The 19,847-nt window shown below is 52.0% G+C and overlaps 1 protein-coding gene across 1 annotated transcript in view; it reads right to left on the bottom strand.

Moving 5' to 3' along the window:
* The window catches only part of SKAP1 (src kinase associated phosphoprotein 1), a 156,417-nt gene that overhangs the window by 24,039 nt on the left and 112,531 nt on the right, over nucleotides 1–19,847 (bottom strand). The window contains exons 5-9 of the mRNA XM_074562154.1: nucleotides 6,270–6,350; nucleotides 5,283–5,366; nucleotides 3,694–3,818; nucleotides 2,913–2,976; nucleotides 2,009–2,173 (exon numbers count right to left, since the gene is read on the bottom strand). Of these exons, the coding sequence (XP_074418255.1) occupies nucleotides 2,009–2,173; nucleotides 2,913–2,976; nucleotides 3,694–3,818; nucleotides 5,283–5,366; nucleotides 6,270–6,350 (519 nt within the window). The remainder of the gene's footprint in view (nucleotides 1–2,008; nucleotides 2,174–2,912; nucleotides 2,977–3,693; nucleotides 3,819–5,282; nucleotides 5,367–6,269; nucleotides 6,351–19,847) is intronic.

The raw sequence follows: 19,847 nt of genomic DNA, 5'->3' as shown, positions 1-19,847 counted from the left end.
GTCCCAGGGGTGTGAAGGGCCGGGGAGGGATGAGCTCGGGGCAGAGCCGACGTCTCCTGCCTGTCCCTGAGCCCCGCGACTGGTTTCTCACCACTCGCACGCTGGGCATCTGCCTCTACAGCAACGTGCCCCCAGCACCTACCTTCAACCTGGCGGGGAACTGGCTCTACTGTGGGGGGAGAAACTTGCTCAGATGGGAGAGCTGTGGCTTTGTGTCCCAGCGGCACTGCCCTGCACGGTGTCCCAGCCGTGTCCCCATGTCTCGGTGCCGTTCTAGTGCTGGGCAGGACGCTCCGTGGCTGCAGAGCGGAGCGATGTGACAGAGGCAGCTGCCCCACAACTCCTGCCCGCCCCTGGGCTTGGCCGAAGCCCAGGGACAGCAGCCCCCGGGACGTCCGCACACCAGGACCAAAAGATACTGCAACAGCCTCGCTAAAGCAACGGGCTTCGACCCTGCCGCTTGCAGGCTTTGGGCTTGGCCAGCAGCATGAGACACAAGCCTTCGGGCTGCCTCAGGAACCTCTTAGCAAGCTTTTAAGAAGAGGATGGACAGGACACAGAGCCCAGTAAAAGCCCGTAATTAAAGGAAAGGTTTGGCTGGGATGTTCCCTCCTCCACCACGATGTTCCACAGCTCCAGCATCCAGGCACTGACCCGTGTGTGGGAGCAGGAGAGCAACAGCCATGGGAACCAAGGGTGAACCTGGCCGGCAGGATCGGCTCCAGCTCTTTCGGGACACCCTGAACCCCGATGCAGGGGCAACAGAGGGGGCTGTCCTTAAGTCAACACTGGCCAAGCTCCCAGCAGGATCACCATTAGCCGCGTGTGGAATAAACCTCGCGTCTAATCTCTGCTCTGCAGTCGGTGCTGGCAGCCCCAAGGCAGCGAGGAGTCGGACCCAGCTGCCGAAGCAGCCAGGGATGCTGGAAGCCCCTGTCCTGACAGACCGTCAGCACTTCACGCAGCAGCCCGGGGACGCCCGCCCCGCGCGGGGGCTCCTGCTGAGCGCAGGGATGGCTGTGGGTACGCCCAGAGGAAGAGAAAGCTGCTGCCCAAAAAGCCGAGGATGTAAACAGAGGAAGGGAAGAGGAGAGATGGAGAGAGGCTGCGGGTTTGCGTGGGCAGCCCCGGAGCCCCGACTCCGCTCCCGGCAGCTGTCTGGATGCCACTCGCAGACCACTGAGATTTCCTTTGGCAGCAATAACAAGACAAAGATCTCGGGCATCACAAAACTTCCTGGTGCATTTCATTTTTTTTCCTTTCTTTTTTAATCACTACGAATATAAAGTTCTGAAATAAATAAGGAGAAACAAGGACCTATTTTGCATCTCTGAATGCAGACAGCAAGGGACCCTGCTCCCGGGGACGCGGAGCAGAGCTGGGCGGTCCCAACCTCAGCGCAGAGGCAGAACAGCACACGGGTTGGAATAAGGCTCAGGTGACCCGTTGACCAAGCCCTGGGGCATGTCACACCATGATTTCTGCTATTAATGGTAAGAAATGTTGCAGACCGTGTCACCCTCGCAGGCCGTTTGGTTCTGTGCCAGGAAGATGGCTGCTGGCTCCTTTAACCGGCAGCTGCTGCCCTGACTCTTAGCGAACAAGCGCTAGTCTTTAATGCAGTTATTTTATCATCTCTTGGAAGGCCAGTAATTGTGTTACAGCCATGACTGCATGCCCAGAAGGGAGCATTTTCATCATCTAAAGTCTGATTTTCCAGGTAACACTGCCCAGAGATTCCACTCTCACCAAACTTAATATTACCCGAGCTGAGCAGAACACAACCTCTAAAAGCTGCCTTACCTGAACTTATAAACCCTCCACCTCACCAGAGCAGAAAGCGTTTTCTCTTGTGGTCCATTTGTGGTCCAAAACCCTTTGAGTTATGGGTCCACTAAACTCGGCAAGGTCCTAGATGTTCATTCCCATCAACACGTCGGGCGGCCAAGGCCTCCTGCCATGTTTGCAGGGCTATGGCTAAGGGATGGCTCGGATTTTGGTTGCGTACCTGGCAAAACCTCGTAGATGTCATCCTCTTCCATTTCAACGTTGGGCTCATCCTGATTCAGGGTGGTATTGTGGGATGTCGTGTTCACCGAGTCAGAACTCTCCACGTCATTGTAGAGCTCCTCTTCGTCCCCTTCATCAAATGGGATGGTGAGGGAGCTCAGGTCTGGCAGAAGAGACCAAGAGCGTGGTGAGAAAGAGCAAACCACTCACTTTCTGTGAGTTGGAATCCAGTAACCAAGCCTGTGCCGCTGTACTTTGTGCTCCCTATGGACCTTGCAAGGAGTGAACTGTCCCCTTGCTTGGCCCACGAGCAACTGGTGTAAAGAAAATGAGATGGAAGCTGAGAATAGGCTAAAACAAAGGAAAGGGCCAAGAAAGGATGGTAAATGCCAGAGAACAAAGCCAAATTCAACAAACGCCTCAAGGAAGCGAGCCTGACCCCATTCCTGGCAGCTGCCTGTGGTTCCCAGAGGGTTTCCACACACAGGGCTGGATTCTTGTCTCAGTATTGCTGGTCTCAAACTGGAGCAACTCCAGTGGAGCCAAACCCCGTCCTTCATCTGCCAAGGACAGAACCGCAGAGCCGCAGCCCCAGCAGTGAGAGGCGATTCCCACCCTTTTCTTGTCCCACTTGGTGACACTTGCAGCCTTTGACAGATCGCAACTTGGTCCTCTAAAAGCAGCCAAATGCCTGTGGGCTCCAAAACCCACTTCTTTTTAACCACCTGCTCAAAAGAACAAAGCCCCAGAACCTTCCTTTTTGCTAAGAGGGGCTGCTGGGACCCCAGGAAGGTCCCGGCAATGAGCACCAGCCCACGCGCTGCTGGAGAGAACAGCCCACGCCGGGTGGGAAGATGCTGCCAGCATCTGCCCAAACAAACGGGCCAAGCCGCCAGACTCACCCTTCAGGAGGAACTGGATCTGATCCACCCAGTCTTCAGCCTCTGCTGGGCTCGGGGCTGTGAACTGGAGAGAGGTTCACTGTTACTGCCCTGGTTCTTGTGTGCAGGAGAAGGAAAAAGATTTGCAGCTAGAATGGGGGACGGAGATCCTGGATCTGCCATTCTCTGCCCTGTGACTTTGGGAAAGATGTTTCACTTCTTCATCTCCCCATTCCAAACAGGGAAGCAGAAGCGGAACTAAGCTAGACTATCCCAGAGGAAGGCTGTCAAGCCTAATTCATTAAAATAATTCAGATGAAAACCACAATCCCCACGAATATACTGTACTGACTCTGAACCAGGACTCTACATCCAAAGCCTCCCTGAGGCTCGGGAAGGCTCCCATCACACTTTGTGGATTGGGCCAGGTTTTTCATTACACCAGTTTTTAGGCCCCCACTGGATGCTCAAATTGCAGATTTAAATTTAACCCGGCTCTGAATTGCTTACTTAAAAAGCCTTTCCAAAGCCAATCCTCTACTGCTTCTACCCCATGTTCTCCCTTAACCCTCGTGCCCCACAAGTGCAAAGAGAGCCCGGGGTCACTCTTGTGCCATGGGAAGCTCCACAATGGGGTGACCCGCCAAGACGGAGAAGCATCGACACCTTCTGCAGCTGGGTTTATTTTACCGGGGGGGTTGGAGATTCACCCTGCAGCCTGTGCCCCAGACCTGGGAGCGTGTGCTTTTGTGCCCAGTGCTCAAACCAGCACCGAGGGTCCATTTCTTCCCCCGGTTCCTACCTCGTAGGTGCGTTTGCCAGGGCAGGTTAACTCGAAACAGCATTTTTTTCGAGAGTCTTTGCGCAGATGGAAAGCCAGCCGGGCACTGTAGTTCTCAATGGAGAAGTTGCCCTTAGGTTGTTTGCCTGGAAGGAGAGAAAAAAGCTAAATCTGGAGTTTGCACCTTTTTCTCAAGCCTGCAGTGCTGCTGGGTGGTTGCAGATGTTTGGAAGCCGAGGTACACCACGCATCAATGGGAAATGGCCAGAAAAAACCCCTTCAGTCTAAGCATGTCCACCCCCAGGAATTCCGAAGGGAATATTGTAAAATCTTCATAAAGACACAGTAAAGAGGATGCCCTTTTAAGCCTCTAGAGACTGCGAACAGCCAGCGAGAGGTTGCCGGGGTCAGGAGGTTGGATGAGATGAGCTGGTTGTAATGAAGCAGAGACCAGCGTGTACTTGGGGAAATATGATGCCAATGATTATTCTGCTGGTAAGGCATTAACGGGCTGGCGTGCAGGAAGAAATGCTTAGTGGGACCTTTGAGAATTGGCCTACGGCTCTTGCCGATGCACACAACGGTCGGTGTCAGCCAGGGTGGAGAGAAGGAACTTCACTGCAGTCATCCGAGCGTCCGTATTTACCCCAGCTCACTATTGCCTTATGCAGCTTCTTGAAGAAGTGTGGGAACATGATTCAGGCAGTTGCTCTGAACCTTTTTTTTTTTTTTTTTTTTTTTGATTTGCAGGTCCTGAAGAAGCTTCCAGGGGTGAGGTCAATCCCTATATAAGGATTTCAGGCCATCAATAACAGGTTTCCTTTACTCTCTTGTCTTCTGGAGACCTTTTGGAAGCTGACAACTGCTCGACCTTCACAAAAGCAACCCAATATCAGACCTTGGCTTCAACACCTCCCTCTGCCAGCAGCTCACAGCCCTGCGCGTACCCTGCCAGGGCGAGAGGAGTTGGGAAGCTTGTTTGGAAATAAAAAGTGCTTGAGATCCTCAGACAAGGGATGAGGAAGAAGGAAAGAGACCCAGCTTCATCCCCACGACCCACTGGAGTTTAATCCTGCCTGAGCTGCAGCTGGGTCCATGTAAACCAAGGATGTACGTGTGCGTTTTGTAAGGCATTTCCATGCCGTGTTTCTGGACGGGTGGAACAGGGTAAGGCCATATATCTAATCACGCCAAACTCTGTTGGAGATATTAGCTGTCTGTTTATATGTACCTGATGGAGCATGACTGCAAAATATTTATATACACTGACACAGGGATTATATACAGTCACTTAGGGGGTTGAAGCCCAGCTGATGGCTAATGGAAAACGTGGTACATCATTTTATTTACACACAGCTCGGTTCCTGTGTCTCTCTTCTCTTGTTCCATACTTATAAAGATGTTTTGGGGGAAGGAAAAAAACCAAACAACCTGAGATCTACCTTTCTAGATCCTATATGTTATGCCTCGATAGGGAATTACAACCTTTTCTCTTGTCAGCTGTTAGCCCGCCCTTCAGCCAGGGCTCTCCCCTTCCCTTTTCCAGCCCCTCCATGCCCTTGGCCACCACCCACAGGCTGGGGACCGGAGGCAGGTCTCTCACCACTTACTTTTCTCATTGGCGTAGTAGTAAAAGGTCCTTCTGTTGAGGACGCACCACCGCTTCTGCCACTCCGACCCAAAAAAGCTGTGCTCTGGAAAGAAAAGGACAGCAAAAGAGTAAGAAAATATCCATTTCTGTCCTTTTGCTGTATGCTTCAGATGAGTATTTAGGGGAAAGAAGAATTTTTTCCCAAAAAAACCCTGCAGATTTCTGGCACAAAATTCAGGCAAGCAAATTTAGACAGAAGAGCTCAACTGAGTAAGGCAGAGGCAGCCTGTCCCACCAGGCTGCAGCCCCTGCAAACCTTCCCCAGCTCTCCAGGCCAGGCTGGGCTGAGCTGCTGTGACTCTTAATCCTGCTAACGGGGAGGGAACACAGCTTTGGGTTAAACCTCCATAATTGAGGTTTAAGCAAATGTCTTTTTCTTTGTAGTTGGAGCAAGCTAAAACATGCACCCGGCCAGTTACACGGCTCAGCTGATGGCCATGAGGAAAAAAGGCTGTTCTTGCCTCATACCACCTGTCATACAGTAAATAAATCAAGATAAAATCTGAGTGATGAGGAAATAATTTGTAGCTTTCACAAGAGTCAGTAAAATCAAGATAAACCTGAGGCTGACTCACAGTCCTTATCTCAACTTGCTAATGTGTGTGATGCTACGAACTACCTTGTCTTCACTGGGGTTTTATCCTCATTAGGTATTGCTCGTTAGAAGGGCACATCTTGCCTTAGAGGACCGGGCTGTGCTTAATTCAATTGCTGGGTTTTAATCTTTGTGCAGTCTGATGATCTGCAAAAGAGAATAAATAAAGGCTGTGCCCTCCCCGTGTGTATGATGCCTAAGAAAAGCCTGAAAGGTTCTGCATGTGCCTACAGACAGATCCGCAGAAAAGATGTATTTTCCTCTTTGTTCTTCATCTGAGAACTTGTGTTCTTGGTAATTCTGAGGTGACATCCCCAAACCTCATCTTATGATGTACTTGTCAGGCCTTACCTCGGGACCTCTTCTCCAGGTATCCTTGCTTCAAAATGTTCCCCGTGTCTTGAACAGGCCTTGGTGGGGTTTCTTCCAACCCTACAGAGTAAAGCAAAGCAAAGCCTTGGGATCTCCCGTTCACACAACCCCTCAGCACGTTTCCAGCCCCTTTCCCTGCAGAAGAGGATCAGGAAGGCAGAGCAGCAGCTGGAGGTGAAAATCACGGTCCGCCACGATCTCACCAGCTATTCCCAATCCTGGCTGCAGGCACCTAGAAATCCTCAAGGAAACCAGGACCACGATGCACACGGCGGCAGAGACCCGTCCTCGATGGGGTGAGGCTGGTGCTGCGCCGGGGGCTGATGCTCAGCCTTTTTCCCCCCCAGCCAAGGCTCTCTGGGTCCCCGCAAGCCTTTGGCAGCAGCCAGGATCTGGTCAGGTTTACGGACTTGGAAAACATGATCCCTTTGTCCAATATCTGGTCTAACTCAGACCACGGCACCTCACCTGGGCTGGCGGCCGGACCCTGCGGCCACCGAGGGGCTCTGGTGTGCACTGCACGAGGTGACGGCCACATCTCATCCCCAAAGCCAGCGGGGCCAGGATGCCCCCAAGCCACGGCTTGCTGCTGAGAAGGTCTCCCCCTCCTCTCCCGCTCATCTCCTGCCATCATAACTTGTACTAAGCACAAAACAAAATGACTAACTAAATGCCACTAATCACCTCCCCAGTGCCCAGCCTCGGCAGCCGTTTCAGTATGGACAACCTCCCAGAATCCCAGGTCACAAAAGCTCCTCTTGTTTTCTTGGTGCGTCTCGCGAACACCCAGCGCTTGGCCCAGTCCACCCCGCCGTCACCTCCCTCACTCACGGCCTATTTTTGGTTTTGTGTTTTATAGTTTGCAAACTCTGGGCTCGCTATAAATCCTCCGCAAATGTGTCTCGGGGTGAACACAAAGACACGCGAGGTTTGGGTTGGTGAAAGGCTCCCCTACGTCTGTCTCCTCTGTTGGCTGGAAACCGGAGCCTTCAAAGACCGAATCTCTGGCTTGTACAAAGCTGTCCGAGACGATTCAGATTAGGGGAAGCCTGGGACGCTGTGGGATTGTCCCTCTGCAACGCCTGGAGGACACGGACAGCCCCTTCCCGCACAGAGAAATCTCATTTCTCTCCAGCACCTGCCTGGCATAGACGCGCCCAGGCTTTTCTCTAGCAACGCCCAGCATCTGACTTGTAAAAAGGCACATTGTCTTCTCAAATCCAAGCCCCGACCTCTTTTGCTAATGCAAATCTAAATGTCATTTTATGGGACATTTATAATTATGAAAATGGGACGGTGCTGCCGGATGCACAGGGAGACCCTGCGAGTATGAATATTACATTAATGTGCCCAACGCCAGCTCGCTGATCCCGCTGGCAGGAGCATAAAAAATGCTTGACTGAAACTTTTATTTAGACGTTAAGAATCCAGGCCCCAGCGGGGTGACGGAGGCAGCCCTGGCGAGATCCCATCAGCGCGAGCGCTCGAATTGAATTACCCAGGGGGGAAGGCAGGAGCTGCGAGTGCTGCTTCGCTTATTTAATTTCATTTACTTTCAGTACATTATCAGCATGGGGCTTCCCTCTGCCCCCGTTCCCCCAAGAAAACCGGCTGTGGAAATCGCCGGCGTGCCGGATGCTGCCGTCGCTTGAGCCAAGGCAGGGACGTGTCCGGCCATCCTGGTCCTCCTCGGGATGCACTTTCTGCTCTTTCCTCGGTTGCCAAGAGAGATTTGGGGGATACAAGGACCTTTCAGACACCGCAAAGAGCAGCTGAAGCGGGGAAGCAGCAGGGATGCGATGGGAGCCAGCAACAGCCTCTTCCAGCTCCGCATCTTCTCTCTTTGCCCATCATTTCTTGGCCCTGGGAGAGCTACTGCCTTCTCAGGTGCACTTTGTCCTGTTTGAGATCAATTTTCCACGTAAACAGATCCCATGTTTCAGCTTATTTGTGGCCCTAGATGCCAGGACCTGCCGGGTTGGCATCACCTCCAAAACACCATCAGGAGCCCAAATCTCTCCTGCTCTGCAAGGGACACTGTGCCTCAGTTTCCCAGCAGGAAAATCAGAGTGAAGGGAGACTCCCTCCTTCTTAAATACTCGGTGGCTGCTCAGACAAACTAATACAATTAAGGAGGGGTTGCGAGGGCTGATTCGATTGCATGGGGCTCTGGAAATTTTAAGTTTTACAGATTATGACATGAAGACGGCAGCTGCGACCTGCGCGTTGCACGCAGCCTCTCTAATGCAGCCGCACTAATGCAGAGCCGGGAAGATTAAATCTGTGCGAAGTGGGTGAGCGCAGGCGACGCAGCGCTCGGGGCTCTGCCTGGCTGCAGACGGGGCTGGGGCTACGTGGGGTGTCCCCGTCCCTCCCCATGTCCCCAGCCTGCCCCTAACAACAATCCAGATGGCTTTTGCTGGCAGCAAATAGCTAAATTAACCCACAAAGACAGTCCCTGGGTTTTTTTTTTTCTTTAAACCATCTTAATGGACACCCAGATGATGCAGAGAGGTTAGGTGGGAGCCCAGCCCCAGAAAACTCTCCGGTCTCTAAGGGCAGAGGGTTTGATTGCTTGGATGTTCCTGTCAGAGACCAGACGCCTCTGCCCCAGGACCACACAGCTGGCAGGTAAACCACAGCTCCCCACCTCTTCTGGGGCTCCAAGGGATGGAAAAGCCAACCCGTCGCCTGGCGATCTGTTCCAACCACTAATGGCCATTCACCATTTATAAAAACAGAGAAAGAAAAGGCCTTAAATTCATCCGAGAGAGACACATCTGGGCTCTCCCAGACACACGGCCCCTCTCCGGTCGCTCCTGGCGTGGCACGGCAGGGCTGCGGCTGTGTTTGGGTGGTCTCGGCGGTCCTTTCCACCCTGCCATCTCCCCCAGGCCAGCAGACAGCTGGTACCGGCCGCGCTGCCCAGTGCCACCAGCACCCCAAACCCCTGGTGGCCACCTCCGTCCTCTGCAGCCTCAGACCTGGCTCCCGAGGGAGCTGCTCATCCCCAGGGATTTTCCCGCAGATGAATTTCCCCATCCATGGGACACATCGCTCCATCTGGAGCCTCCCACAGACGAGCCGCGCATTGGCAGCACGGGGAATAGCTCTGCGCCATAATCCTGGAGACCACTTTTCTGCAGAGGATACAGAGCATTTCAGGAGTGGGAGAAATGTGGGGCCAGAGACCCACACCCACGGGCGCAGGAGCAGACACCGGCTGATTCCCTTCCCCTCCTTATCGCACCTCAACCTTCGCCATGATTTGCATCCCCCGGGTGCTGCCGAAGGACGCTCTCAGCCCCAGAGCCTTCACTCCTACACCAGGCTGGCCCAGGGGTGGACCCAGGTCACACACCGGGCCTTTGGCTTCGCTGACCAAATGGCATCTTTTGGGCAAAATTTCTAGGAGTTTGGCTGCCGAGCGCCGTGACCGTTCCAACCCCGTCCTCGCCATGTCCTCAAGGACCTCTGTATTTCAGCTCTCACCCCTTTGGTCTCTGAGTCATGCACACCAGCTGCACAAAATGTCACAGTAGCTGCAGCCAAACATGCCCGGGGGCCACGTCGGTGCCCACGCTGTCACATCAACCGACTGTTCAAAGGGATGGAGCACGGAGGCACGATGGTTCCAGCTAATTCCCCATCCTCCAGCTTATTCACCAGGCTCAAATGTGCCAAGAGCAGATTCTGCTCCCGGGGACTTCGCAGGGAACACCCAACTACATTTCAAAGCAGAGCACAACTGGCTGTGATTTCCCAAAGCCCTCCGTGGTGGCTGCACTCTTTCTCCGTTGAAGCTAATGAGAAGAAAAACAATCAGAAAGAGACAAACAACCCCTCCCGCCGCCTTCAGAGCGAGACGGACTCGGGAAATGCTGAAAGCTTTTGGAAATCTTGACCGCCACCAAGGTCTGACACAGCAAAGGGGTCCAGGACGTGGCTGCTGGGGCTGATGGCACTGGTGGCCACTGTCGAGTGACATCTGTGGGTCTATTCAAACACAAGCTTCATATGTGCAAAAACAAGGAGCTGTTTGTAAGCCATGCTCCTATCAGTCTCTGATGGGAGAATAATGCTCCACAGACTCACAGAATGGTGGAGGCTGGAAGGGACATTTGGGATCACCCAGTCCACCCCCCTGCCAGGGCAGGGTCACCCAGAGCAGGTGGCACAGGAACGCGTCCAGGCAGGGTCGGAATGTCTCCAGAGACGGAGACTCCCCCACCTCTCTGGGCAGCCCGTGCCAGGGCTCTGCCACCCTCACAGCAAAGAAGTTCCTCCTCGTGTTGAGATGGAACTTCCTGTCTTCCAGTTTGTGCCCGTTACCCCTTGTCCTGTCCCCGGGCACCACTGAGAAGAGCCTGGCCCCATCCTCCTGACACCCACCCTTTAGATATTGATCAGCATTGATGAGATCATCCTGAAACCCGTATTTAAACCCTTACCTTTTTCCAAGATCAAGAAGATCTTGAAAGCATCTCTGCATTCTCACATCAGGATCCACACAGGTACAGATCCCCCCAAACCCTCTTCCCGGGTACCCTTAATCGCAGTTACCAGCCAGGTCTACCCCACAGCCCAGTCCCTGGGGGAGGACGGGAGCGAGTGTGGCCCCATGGCTCCATGCTCCGGCTGATGAAGGCTGGATGCATCGGGCACAGCCGGGCAGGACTTTTGTGGTGCCACGTGGGTGCTGCAGCCCCGCAAAGCAGCCGGCAACAGGCACGGAGTGATGTCCCGACCAAATGGAGCAGGAGAAGAAAGGCTGTTGTGGGAAGCAAGCCACCATCCATCAGCGTGGTCCCCTGATGGTCCCTGCCTCCTCCATCCCCCTGCTCCAGGTCCCAGCCCACCTCCTCAGTGGCTCCCAGCCCCTCGATGTCCCTCGGACGCGCTTCTCTCTGTGCCTCAGGAATGTCACCGAACCTTTCAACACCTTGGAAACGGCCGGGGATCATTTATAACGGCGGGAACGAAATGAGTAACTGTTTCAAAGAAAATGGGGAACTAAACAATTGTCAACATGGATCACATGAAATAGGTCTTGTGCCAGGCTAATTTCATTGCATTTTTTTGAGCAGGAAAATAAGAAAGTAGATGAAGAAAAGGCAAGGCACGGCAGAGAAGATTTATTCAGGCTTCAGCTTGACTTTTCAGAAGAGGCTAGTAAGCAAAATTCAGGGTGTAGGCATCCACCCCAGGATAACCACCTAGATTGAAGGCTAGTCAGCACGCAGGAGGCAGTTAAAAATCAATGGCAACAAATCACCCAGGGGAAATTATCAACCGAAATATCCCTGTGTTCATCTTCGGGATACATTGTCCTCAGGCTCAGGAGCCTTCGGACTCGTCCCAACCCAAAGAGCCCATCCAAAAACTGCAGCTAAACCCAGAGCTCCCCCCGGGACAGGCAGGGAATTGCTAAACACTCTCTCGTAGCAGCCAGTACAGACCAGTATTGAAAACAGGAGCCAAGATTAACTGGTCCCAGGCAACGGTGGAGGCTTTTGACAAGTGCTGACAGTCAGGAGCGAACACAAAATCCATGGAAGTGGCTCAAGAGAACCGCAGTTCTCACCTGGGGTTGAAGGGTGCCTGATTAACTGTGTTGCCCCTAATGTCCTCGTTGGGCCACAATTAATGAGGAAACACAAACAAGTAGGGGCCGTACAGATGGAGCTTTGTTAGGCGCCGGGTTAGTGTTGGATTCATTGTTGTTTTTTCAGAGGAGTCCATGACTGTGGTTTTTATGATCGATAAGCAAACAAGAGAAGAGACAGTCAATGGCAAACAGTTGACAGTAGACTGGACTGGGATTTAGCCCCAGAGGGTGGAAAAAAGCCTTCAACTTTTATTGGCAGTTTTTATTTTTCATTCTGTCTGGAAAATTTAACAGCAAGTTTGAAGTTAAACCAACTTTGCCAAGGGAAGAAGAAAAAAAGAAAAGAAAATTCAAAGAGGAGGCAGAGCCTTTGGCCCAAAAGTTTCCTTCCAAATCACTAAGTCTATAATTGCAAAATAAAAAACACTAAATCTCAATATCTATTTGCACAGCTCATTAGCCAAGGGCTCACGCTCAGCAAAGAGGGAGGGGAAAAAACCCCTTCAGCACCAAGTGGATTTGGGGAGTTGCTATGGAAACCGGCCCTTCGCAGCCGCGTCTCGCAAATCCCTGCTCAGATGGGTCTGTCTGTCCACCCGTCCCCTGTCCCCCGGCTTCCACAGGCTGCCCCAGGACGCAATTTTTTAAAGTCCTCTAAAAAAAAAAAACGCGTAATGTATGAAATATATAAATATATAATCTGTGTAACTCATTCCCCTGTTATTTCTCTCCCCCAAACATAACATTATGTCAGACATTCGACCTGCTGTGCTACCGGGACAACATGATTTACAATGTGAAAAGGGAAAACCTAAATCATCACGTAATGAAAACATTAAAGTTAATGCATCACAAGTGAGGAATTTATTACCATTAACTCCAATAAACAGTTATAAACCACCCGTCCTTTCCTGTCCACGCGCAGGGACACAGGCGCGGGGACTTCATTAAGCTCAACTTTCTTTTCTTCTTCACTAGACCGCTCATGTGTGCTCCAACCGGCCACCATTTATTGTTAACTGGACTGGCTCATTTTCCGGGGACTGGCGAAGGTTTGAAGGCCTCATCCATTTCCTTCCATGGGTGGCTCGGCGCAGACAGATGGAATAGGAAAGTTCACGAGACGTGCAGCTCGATGAGTTTATTTAAACGCTGCTGAAATATATGCTTTGACAAAAGCCAACCCTCGCCCTGGCCCTGTACATCGTTACTCAAAGAGGCTGATGGATAAGTAATAACATATGGGCACGCTGTGCGCTTACACCGGACACCAGCCTTACCTCAGGGTACACTTGGCCAAATATTTGCTTCTCACTGATGTTCCACCACCACCTTGGAAACCTAAGCCTGACAGCTGAAGCCTTATCGAAATCCCCCCCGGTGCGGGGAGGACGGCGGGGCTGGCTGGTCCCTGCGTGGGACTGTCTTTCCCCGTCCCCCTTCACCCCGTAGCAGGTCTCAGGGGGGGTCCCGGGGGCGTTTTGGGGATGGGAGCCGTAAGGATGCAATAACAGGCACCACCATCCAGTTATTAATGACTGTCTCAACCCTGAGATCTTTGCAGAAAACCACCACTGGCTTTACCAGGAGCCACAGATCTGATCCATTAACTGTGCTGGTGGGTTCGTTATTGCAGGGCTGCCAACGAGGACTTGAACAAGAACGTGCCTTTCCCACAGCACACAAATGAGACCTGCTCCGCCTTGTCATAGAATCACAGAATGGTTTGGGCTGGAAGGGACCTTAAAGATCATCCAGTTCCCCCCCTCCGGCCATGGGCGGGGACACCTCCCACCAGCCCAGGTTGCTCAAAGCCCTGTCCAACCTGACCTTGAACCCCTCCAGGGATGGGTGTCCCTTGAGCCAGGACCCCACCGCAGCTGTACGAGCAAAGAGATAGTCCCTGCTATGAATGGTGCCACATACGTCCCCTCGTTGCGTGTTCAGGCCTTTAGAGATGCTTCTCCTCTCCTCCAGGGTTAGATGAAAGCACAGCACTGGAAGAGTGGGAATGGGACATGGCATTGTGAGGACCTCGGAGCAGGAGATGCAGCCCTGCCGCTGTGTGCTCAAGCTGGAACCCTCTCCCCCCCCGCTGCTCCCGGAGTGAAGGTTATGGATGCAGGGTGCAGCTGAGCAACGTTTGCTCCTTCTGCCAGAAGGAAGGCTGCTCAGCCGTTCTCCGGCTTCATTAAACACCCACTTGTGGAGCTAACAGGGCCAATACAGAGATCCAAGGGATCTGCAACATCCAATTCTTCTAATTCCCAACAGAAGGGAATTTCGTACCAAGGAGTTTCCCACTGGAAATATTTCACCATCTTGAATTTTCTCTGGAGCATCATCATCTACACCCCGCACTGTCATAGGACATCAGAGATGTGAGCACAGTGGGTTGGGTCCAACTCGAGAAATCCCTCTTGGTCTTTCTCCCCAAACCGCACCATGTTTCGGCATCCAGCTGTCCCTCCCCACTGGGCTCCGTCATCCAGCATCCTGACACCATGCCCAAGAGCCGCTCACCCCTTGCCGCAGCCACAAATCAGTGCAGGAAAATTCCCAAAGGGCAAATGTGATTTTAATTTACAGGCTCTTGGCAAGGCTGTGAAAAGACCAGACACCTGTTGGCTAAAGTCCATCTTGCGGCTTCGGCCTCTTATTCCTATAAAAATTCTGTACTGCATAATCGTCAGCCTTGACACAAACGATTCCTATAGATCACCGTGGAAAATCGAGAGGATTTAAGGAGAGAGGAGGGTTAGGAAAAAGTAAAACAAACGACATGCAATTTTTCAAGCGGAAACAATGGCAATATGAAGATATATAGGTGTCAGCCATTCTGTAGGAGGCAGGAGGCTGTGCTCTTTTACCTCTTACAGTGTCACTCTCATGACCTCTACCATTTGAAATGCTTTGATTCCACCTTGCCCAAGGGATCTCTGAGCGCCGGGGAAGAGATGAGGAATGCCCGCGCCTGACCTCACCTCCACATTGTCTAACGACTGACCGCATAAATCAGTTTTTCCCCTCCGCAGACCCGAGTGTCAAGAACCCATGTGAGAAGGCTGGAAATATTAAATGATTTCCCTGAGGGTTTTCACTGTTACTTGGTTTCTCTCCTGTAACTGTAGAGCTGTGTTTCACATGAAGAACAACTTTCCCTCGAGACCTCAATTTGTGTATAAAATGACCGGGAGAGGGGGTAGGAGGGATGCTGGTAGCCAGCACCCACCTGGAGGGGGGCAGGAGGGGCACGACCACATCCACAGCCCAAACTCGCTGTGCTCGTCCTTCCTGGCCTCATGCAAACCAAAACCGGTGCAAGTCCAGTAAAGAGATCATAGAATGGTTTGGGTTGGAAGGGACCTTAAAGACCATCTAGTTCCACCCCCTGCAACTAGACCAGGTTGCTCCAAGCCCCGTCCAACCTGGCCTTGAACCCCTCCAGGGATGGGGCAGCCACAGCTTCTCTGGGCAACCTGGGCCAGGGGCTCACCGCCCTCAGTGTAAGAAATTTCTTCCTTAGATCTAGTCTGAATCTTCCTTCTTTTAGTTTAAAGCTGTTCCCCCTCGTCCCATGGCTCCCCTCCCTGCTCCAGAGTCCCTCCCCAGCTTTCCTGGAGCCCCTTTAGGGACTGGAAGGGGCTCCAAGGTCTCCCCGGAGCCTTCTCTTCCCCAGGCTGAACCCCCCCAGCTCTCTCAGCCTGTCCCCACAGCAGAGGGGCTCCAGCCCTCCCAGCATCTCCGGGGCCTCCTCTGGCCCCGCTCAAACAGCTCCATGTCCTTCTGCTGTTGGTGCCCCAGCGCTGGAGGCAGCACTGCAGGGGGGTCTCCCGCAATGAGCAGGAGCAGAGGGGCAGAATCCCCCCCTCGCCCTGCTGCCCACGCTGCTGGGGATTCAGCCCTGCATGTTGTTGGCTTTCTGGGCTGCCAGCACACGTTGCCGGGGCGTGTGGAGCTTCTCATCAACCAGCACCCCCAAGTGCCTCCTGGCAGGAAGATTTTAGGAGACACCTGGGGTAAGAGTGGGGCAGAAAAAAAGGCTCTGGAGGCAGGAGCAGGCAGCCAGCAGGGACAGGCGGGATGTCTGACGGCAATCAAGTTCTGAGTCACTGCTTGGGGTCTGCACACCCAGACCGGGCAGCAGAACAACTCGAACCCCCCTGAGCCTGCCCCGTCCTGCCCAGCTGGGATGGGACGGGGACACCACCGAGGGGCACCTTGGTGAGCTGAACCTCGCTGGCTGGTTTTAGTCTGGCTTTCATATCCATGGCGAGCTAGGAAGCTAACAAGACGTCTTGGGGAACTAAATCAGCTTATTTTAGGTATATTTATCCAAGCTCTTGGCAACATTTCTCTAGAAAGCAGGCAGCCCACCTTTACCTGGCTGCTGACGCTGAGAGCATCATTAGCTGCTATTTGTGCAGTCTTCCCAAGCCTAAAACCGCACCGAAGCCCTAAGTGGGATCATTATTCCATCATTCAAACCCAGCATCACTCTTTAAAAACAAATTTTGCAGGTAATTAGTCCTCACTGCTATTTGCAATTTACCCACTGGTTTGTCTCATCTCAAAAGCCGGTCGAGGCACCTTGGCGGTCGGTTCCTTGGCAAAACCTCTCCGGCACCGCCAGTCGGGTTTAGACTGGACATAAGGAAAACTTCCTTCACCTAAAGGGTTGTCGAGCACTGGAACAGGCTGCCCAGGGCAGTGGTGGAGTCACCATCCCTGGAGGGATCTAAAAGCCGGGCAGACGTGGCGCTGAGGGACATGGGGTAGTGATGACTTGGCAACATTGGGTTAATGGGTGGCCTTGATGATCTTAAAGGTCATTTCCAACCTAAACAGTTCTATGATTCCATACTGCACTGCCAGACCACGCCAGTGACATCCCTCGGTCATGGGGAGCACTGTGGTGGCCCCACGGACACCCCCCCACGCAAACACCACTTGCTAACAGGTGCGATGGCTGCGGGTTAGGGCTGTGTCCGATTAAACCAAAGGCAAACCAAATCCCCGAGTTCCCTGGCATGGTCTAAAGCGCCCAGTTCGATACTGGAAATCACTGTCTCATCTGTGCGACTCCTGCAATGATAAGCAAGGTCCTTGCCGGGGCTGGAGGCAGCGAGTGGGAGGAAGCCGCCCTTCCCGTAGTTATTAAACTCTTCCATTCCAAACGAGTAGCCTGGTTCTCCCACTTCCCTTTCATCTCGGCTCAGGTCTATTTTTTCCTTGCTTCCCACTTCTGAGTAATTGTTAGAAAAGTAAAATCAACAGGTCGTAAAATGATAAAAGCACGTTCTCTGGTAAATCCTCCCCTTGGGCTCACTTCTCCTCTCATTTTACACTGATAAAATGCCCCTGCCTTCCCCGGAGCCCTCTTGATTTACATCACATACCTTGGATTACGAAAGAAATGTTGATTTTCTGATATCAACACAACATGAATCTAGACACACCCAGCCTAGCTCTGCTAGTCAAATAAATCAGGAGCAGAGCCAGGAATAGCTTATATACGAGTAATAGAGCTTCAACTACACCATACTGATACGGTGAGAGCAATCCAACCTCCTTAATGTAGATAGTTATATCCAAATAAAGGTGCTTTATGTCAGTATAAATTATTCTCTTCCCATTTAGGGATGCCTTTCTACAAAATGAATGTGCTAGAGCAGCTGCCAATCTGGATACAGATATATTGTTTAGAAAAAAACAAAACCACCGGCAAACCCTCACTGAAATGCAGTTTGACGGCATTTGACGGCTCCTTCTGCTGGACCCGACACCTCGGGGTCCCCCCAGCCCCTTGGGACACGGTGCTGTCCTGCTCCCTTTTCCATGCAGGTCTGGAGGGGTCCTTTTTTTCCCCAAAACCTGCTGCCTTTTCTGATGCATCACCCCCACGCTGAGCAGGGCAGGACCCCCCTAGCAAGGAAGCACCGAGGGCTTCGCACGATGGGAGAGCAACCGAGAGGAGATGGGGACAGGGACGCCTTCGGGAGCCACCAGCAGACGGGAGGGAGGATCTCCAGAGCCGCCAAACGAATTTCAGACCACACTTAACCTCAGGATTATTTCTGCACAAACTTGCCTCCGCCGAGGCAATCTCTACTGACAGAAGGCTTTGTACCACATGCTTTTGTTCGGTCCTAAGTGCCTTACACTGGTTTTTAGTATCTTGTCTGTCCACAGCCACAATTAAACACACGTGTAGATGAGAAGCGGGACCAGGAACAGGGGCCTGATGCAGGACATGGGATACGTGGAGCGGGAGCCCGACGCGACCACGTTCCCTCCGCAGCATCCCAGGACCTGGGGCTGGGACCGCCGGGACTGAGGAACCCCTCCCTGAGAAAGAGCTTTTGACCAGATGCTCTGGCTTTTTGTCTGAGGGTTTGGTTAGGATCTATTTTTTTTTTAATAAGATGTAAACTCTGCAAAATTGAAAAAGCTTGAGAAATTTCCGAGCGTCTCCTCATCTCAGTGAGTGAGCGGGGCTTTGGGAGCCGGGCAGAATTCCCACCCCTAAGCCCGGCCTGGGATCCATCTGGAGACCTCTCGGCTAATTCCCTCCGCTCTCTTCTGTAATCAGGAGGGAGAAACGGACGCTTTCTCCCTGTTGAGCACAAAGAGTGCCTGGGGTGCGTGGCCGGAGGCAGGTGATGGGAATAACCCCTGCCCCCGAGTCCCCATTCCCATTCCCAAGACTGAACTCAACTTCATGGCTCCTGGTGCAACTCTGGGAGGAGCCGGAGCGAGGGGAGCGTCTGGAGCTCATTAGAGGATCCCGCTTTGCGCTGGTCTGGGACAAAGATGTTTCCTTTTAGAGCCTCGGGCTCCTGCGGGCAGGAGCCCAAGTGATGAAAGAAGCTTTCTGGGTGGCGGCGGTCCCAGCGGGGACACAGGAACCCGAGCCCTGGGCGGCTTGATTTAACTCAAATTGATTTAAATCGTCAATTTTCATGATGATTTAAATCATCGAGCAGGACGTCTTGATTGAAATCATCCATTTTAATGTTGTTTTGCATTTGTACTTTTTATTCACTTTCTTAAGGAAAGCTGGTAATCATTAAAACGTGTTGATAAAGTTCACTTTTACGGTAAACTTAACATTTCTCTTCGCTAACCAGCAGAACACGCTATTTCTACGCAAAAATATTTCGGTCGTTATGTAGCTTAACAAACATTTATTTGGGTACTTAAATTTTGTATTATGTCACAAAATGGTGAAAGATGCGGTTTTTAGGAAGCGATTATTAACTTTTATTCACAGCTGATGTTAAACACTATATGGCCTGAGACTGAAATTCAAATAAAAATACACAAAAGCAATGTTTTGAATTATATTGGGTAAAATAAATTTACATTTAACTTGATGGATATATGAGGGGGAAAAAAAATTAAATCCTATTTAATTTAAAGCTGATTTGTTTAACAAAGGAAGTATTATCAGTAGCGATGGGATGGAGTTTAAGGTTCCTGGTTACCACATCCTTCCTGCTGGCAGATCTCATCCTCCCAAACCTGGTCTCCCTCTTCTAAATTTTGAAAAAAACAGGACATTGCTTTTCTCAGCCTTTCAGATTTTGGCCCTGCATGAGACTGTGAACTGAGCTGCTGCAGAGGATCAAATTAAAGGAAATATTCTCCCTGTGTGGTGTTCAGTCTGGTTGAGGAGCTTTCAGAACTCCTGGGACTCTGCAGGGATTTGCTTAAGACTTGGGCAAGGAAAAAGTTTCGGGCTTTTGTATTTTTGGGGTTTTGAGTCTTAACAATTCTTTTAAAGCTTCATTTTTCAAGAAAATATCTTTGGATTTTTAAAATACACCCCACCGAACTCATTCCATGATGGCCTTGTGACAAACCCCGCCGTGCTCGGGGTGGCTCAGCACCCTGGCTTGGCTTCCCGGGGGGAGCATCCCACGGCCCCTCGGCACCGGCTCCATCCC

This window comes from Larus michahellis, chromosome 18, assembly GCF_964199755.1.
Source record: "Larus michahellis chromosome 18, bLarMic1.1, whole genome shotgun sequence".
Classification (NCBI taxonomy): domain Eukaryota; kingdom Metazoa; phylum Chordata; class Aves; order Charadriiformes; family Laridae; genus Larus; species Larus michahellis.
This window is presented reverse-complemented; position numbering and strand designations above follow the sequence as displayed.